The sequence below is a fragment of the Salvelinus alpinus genome, chromosome 23 (genome assembly GCF_045679555.1).
Source record: "Salvelinus alpinus chromosome 23, SLU_Salpinus.1, whole genome shotgun sequence".
Classification (NCBI taxonomy): Eukaryota; Metazoa; Chordata; class Actinopteri; order Salmoniformes; family Salmonidae; genus Salvelinus; species Salvelinus alpinus.
Genome location: NC_092108.1, coordinates 12,114,857 through 12,119,635, shown reverse-complemented (window position 1 = coordinate 12,119,635; position 4,779 = coordinate 12,114,857). Strand labels below are relative to the sequence as shown.

Here is a 4,779-nt window from a genome sequence, read left to right as displayed (position 1 = left end):
TCCTGTCTCGGAGCTCTACGGACAATTCCTTCGACCTCATGGCTTGGTTTTTGCTCTGACATGCACTGTCAACTGTGGGACCTTATATAGACAGGTGTGTGCCTTTCCAAATCATGTCCAATCAATTGAATTTACCACAGGTGGACTCCAATCAAGTTGTAGATACATCTCAAGCATGCTCAATGGAAACAGGATGCACCTGAGCTCAATATCGAGGTTCATAGCAAAGGGTCTAAATACTTATGTAAATAAGGTATTTATGTTATCCCTTTGTCATTATGGGTTATTGTGTGTAGATTGCTGAGGATTTTTCTTTTATTCAAATATTTTAGATTAAGGCTGTAACATAACAAAATCTGGAAAAAGTCAAGGGGTCTGAAGGCACTGTATATATACAGTATATGTATACTATATATATATACTATATATATACACCACCATTCAAAAGTTTGGGGTCAGTTAGAAATGTCCTTATTTTTGAAAGACTAGTTGAGTATCTGGAGCATCAGCATTGTTGGGTTCGATTACAGGCTCAAAATGGCCAGAAACAAAACACTTTCTTCTGAAACTCCTCAGTCTATTCTTATTCTGATAAATGAAGGCTATTCCATGCGAGAAATTGCCAAGAAACTGAAGATCTCGTACAACACTGTGTACTACTCACTTCACAGAACAGCGCAAACTGACTCTAACCAGAATAGAAAGAGGAGTGGGAGGCCCCGGTGCACAACTGAGCAAAAGGACAAGTACATTAGAGTGTCTAGTTTGAGAAACAGACGCCTCACAGTGAAGAGGCGACCCCGGGATGCTGGCCTTCCAGGCAAAGTTCCTATGTCCTTTGTCTGTGTTCTTTTGCCCATCTTAATCTTTTATTTTTATTGGCCAGTCTGAGATATGTTTTTTTCTTTGCAACTCTGCCTAGAAGGCCAGCATCCCGGAGTCGCCTCTTCACTGTTGACATTGAGACTGGTGTTTTGCCAGTACTATTTAATGAAGCTGCCAAAAGTAGTGCTCTACCCGACCAAGGCATCAGAGGACGTCTAGTGGCTGAATTATACAAATCAAATATAATCTTCATACCTTCTCACTCCCCCTCCAGCCCCAGCTCAATGTTAAATTGCCACCCCTCCTTTGTTTTGGGCTAGGTCTCCATCTCATTCAAGGTGGGTGATGGTAGAATGATGAATGTCCATACGTCAGGAATACATTTTTCTCGGTCCCTCTAGTGCTATAGGCTACTAATCAGAACCTACAGAGGCTGCATCCCAAATGGAATCCTGTTCTTTTTATAGTGCACTCTATAGTGCCCTATGGACCCCGGTCAAAAGTAGTGCACTATAAAGGGAATAGAATGCCATTTGGGATTGGTCACAGAGTGCTCCCTAGTGACCCTTTATCATGCACTCTCCCAGAACAGACACACTACATCTACTCTATGTTACACAGTATTGCGTAGCAACATTCTGCACAGTAATGTGGAAACAATTGGCTTACTTCTACTTACTAATGTGTACAGGTGTAGGATCTTAATTTGATGTTGTTGCACAACAGAAAATGCAAACTTGTAGTATATTCGAGGTTTGAAAAGGCTTCCTCTTTAAAATGCCAGACTTGATTTGTCCTAACAAAACATGTATCAACCCTTACAAAAACATGTAAAATAATTATAATCCACACAATACTACACATTTCCTATTGCTGCAGGATTATTTTCCTGCTGTGAGGAAATGATCAAATTAAGACCCTACATCTGTACTTGATTACTTACCCCTCCCCCACACACACACACTCTCTCTCTACTCTCCTTTTCCTGTCTCTCTCTCTCTCTCTCTCTGAAATACACCTACTCTAATTCACAGACATGAGATTCAAATCCTGACCGTAGGTGTAAACAGTGCTGTACGTAGAACTACCCTGACTAATAATTGACTAACACTGGCTTGCAAAGAGACGACTACCCACATGCGCCTTGAACATGGAAAGTGCATAAAGGATTCAAATTATGAATGGAAATCCACAGAGCAGGAATCATTTATATGGAAGATAATTGCACTTTCAAAGCTTTTATGTGCAGATCTCACACTGGCCTTTTTAATGAAATAACTGAATTCCCATTAAATTCTAGGTATGGTTTTATCTAATATTAGGATGATAACATCCCAAAAACAGTCAAAGAAGAAAGATCCTTGGAATGTTCTCCTTACATTTACTAAATTGTTGTGCATAACATCCTAATTAAAGGACAGATTAAATGTGTTCTGGGAACATTCTTGCAAACATCAGGTGAATGTTGTTTTTGCACCCTAAAAGAAACATTGTAGAATCATCCGAACAACTGCACAGTTTTTTGCAGTTGTACTTCGTTTTCAGTTTGAGTTCAGGTGAGTCTCTATTATAGAATCTATCAACTAACTACTAGAATGGAGTTTCATTGCAGTCAGTTCTAAGAGGTAGGCTAGTATATGCTGCCATAGAGAACAGTGGGAATGAAAGTTACGGGTCTCTCCAGATTCTCCAGCTGCAGGCTATCAGCCTATCTCCAGCCTCACAGGAAATGAGCCATCATTTAATACTGACAGTTACATGGAAGAATCTCACCAGCTTTCCTCGACAAAAACCCCCGGCCACGTAACACATTACAGCAGTCTGTCTGGCATGACATTTGAATTCTGCTTTTAGGTGTTTTCGGTGCCTTTGCATTTTCTATTGTTGTTGATTTCTTCAGGCAGAGAAAGAAAAAGAGATTGTTCCTTTTCCTTTCACTCTGTTAGTAAATGGATTAGAACTGAGTTGAGGGGGACTGAGGGGGGAGTGGGAGTCTCAGGGAACCCACCACAGACGGTGGACCGAGGAGTGTGTGTGTGTGCGTGTGTATATATGTGTGTGTATATGTGGGTGTGTATGTGTGTAAATGTGTGTGTGTGTGTGTATATGTCTGCGTGTTAACATCAGGGCTCAGCGCCCTTCTATCTACTCTACAGGACAGACTGAAACCTCTGGCATGCAGTGGCAACCTCACTGACATCAGACTCTACAGATGGCTGATGGATCCAAACAGCTGACTCTACAGATGGCTGATGGATCCAAACAGCTGACTCTACAGATGGCTGATGGATCCAAACAGCTGGCTCTACAGATGGCTGATGGATCCAAACAGCTGACTCTACAGATGGCTGATGGATCCAAACAGATGGCTCTACAGATGGCGGATGGATCCAAACAGCTGACTCTACAGATGGCTGATGGATCCAAACAGCTGACTCTACAGATGGCTGATGGATCCAAACAGCTGACTCTACAGATGGCTGATGGATCCAAACAGCTGACTCTACAGATGGCTGATGGATCCAAACAGCTGGCTCTACAGATGGCTGATGGATCCAAACAGCTGACTCTACAGATGGCTGATGGATCCAAACAGCTGGCTCTACAGATGGCGGATGGATCCAAACAGCTGACTCTACAGATGGCTGATGGATCCAAACAGCTGACTCTACAGATGGCTGATGGATACAAACAGCTGACTCTACAGATGGCTGATGGATCCAAACAGCTGACTCTACAGATGGCGGATGGATCCAAACAGCTGACTCTACAGATGGCTGATGGATCCAAACAGCTGACTCTACAGATGGCTGATGGATCCAAACAGCTGACTCTACAGATGGATGATGGATCCAAACAGCTGACTCTACAGATGGCTGATGGATCCAAACAGCTGGCTCTACAGATGGCTGATGGATCCAAACAGCTGGCTCTACAGATGGCTGATGGAGCTCTACAGATGGCTGATGGATACAAACAGCTGGCTCTACAGATGGCTGATGGAGATCTACAGATGGCTGATGGATCCAAACAGCTGACTCTACAGATGGCTGATGGATCCAAACAGCTTGCTCCAAAGCCTTCTAGGGTCATACGCTAAACATGCCAACCAGTTTCTCCTGAGAAGCTGAGCAGACAGACGGGGGGGGGGGGGAAATAGCACGGTCTGCCAAATGGCATCCTAATCCCTGTACTGTGCGTTAGTCTCGACCAGGGCCCAAAAGCCTCTCCTCTGATCACCCCTTTGTCTTGAGGGTGGTGGTGGGTAGTCTAGTAGTTAGGCGTGTAGGACCAATAACCAAAAGGTTGCTGGTTCGAATCCCCTAGCTGAATAGGTGATGTATATGTTGGTAACAGGTTTATAATAAAGAACACAGCAACTGATTCTGATTATGGTATACTAAAGAATGGAACCATTTACATTAAATTAGACTGCTTCATTAGGACACACAATTGGAATTGCAATTTAACCTAATTTCAAGCCCATAAACCCTGAAATAAGAACATTAGGTTCTCAACACACAGGTTATACACTGCTCAAAAAAATAAAGGGAACACTTAAACAACACAATGTAACTCCAAGTCAATCACACTTCTGTGAAATCAAACTGTCCACTTAGGAAGCAACACTGATTGACAATAAATTTCACATGCTGTTGTGCAAATGGAATAGACAAAAGGTGGAAATTATAGGCAATTAGCAAGACACCCCCAATAAAGGAGTGGTTCTGCAGGTGGTGACAACAGACCACTTCTCAGTTCCTATGCTTCCTGGCTGATGTTTTGGTCACTTTTGAATGCTGGCGGTGCTTTCATTCTAGTGGTAGCATGAGACGGAGTCTACAACCCACACAAGTGGCTCAGGTAGTGCAGCTCATCCAGGATGGCACATCAATGCGAGCTGTGGCAAGAAGGTTTGCTGTGTCTGTCAGCGTAGTGTCCAGAGCATGGAGG

General features: G+C 43.1%; 1 protein-coding gene across 1 annotated transcript; it reads left to right on the top strand.

Annotated features, from left to right (window-relative positions):
- The first annotated feature begins 3,037 nt into the window (after positions 1 to 3,037).
- Positions 3,038 to 3,925, top strand: LOC139551383 (uncharacterized). The gene has a single exon (XM_071362866.1). It carries the CDS (start codon positions 3,038 to 3,040, stop codon positions 3,923 to 3,925), a length of 888 nt encoding a protein of 295 aa, XP_071218967.1.
- The last annotated feature ends 854 nt before the right edge of the window (positions 3,926 to 4,779 follow it).

Coding starts and splice junctions, on each gene's coding strand:
- LOC139551383 (XM_071362866.1), top strand. CDS start 3,038: ATGGCTGATGGATCCAAACAGCTGACTCTACAGATGGCTGATGGATCC.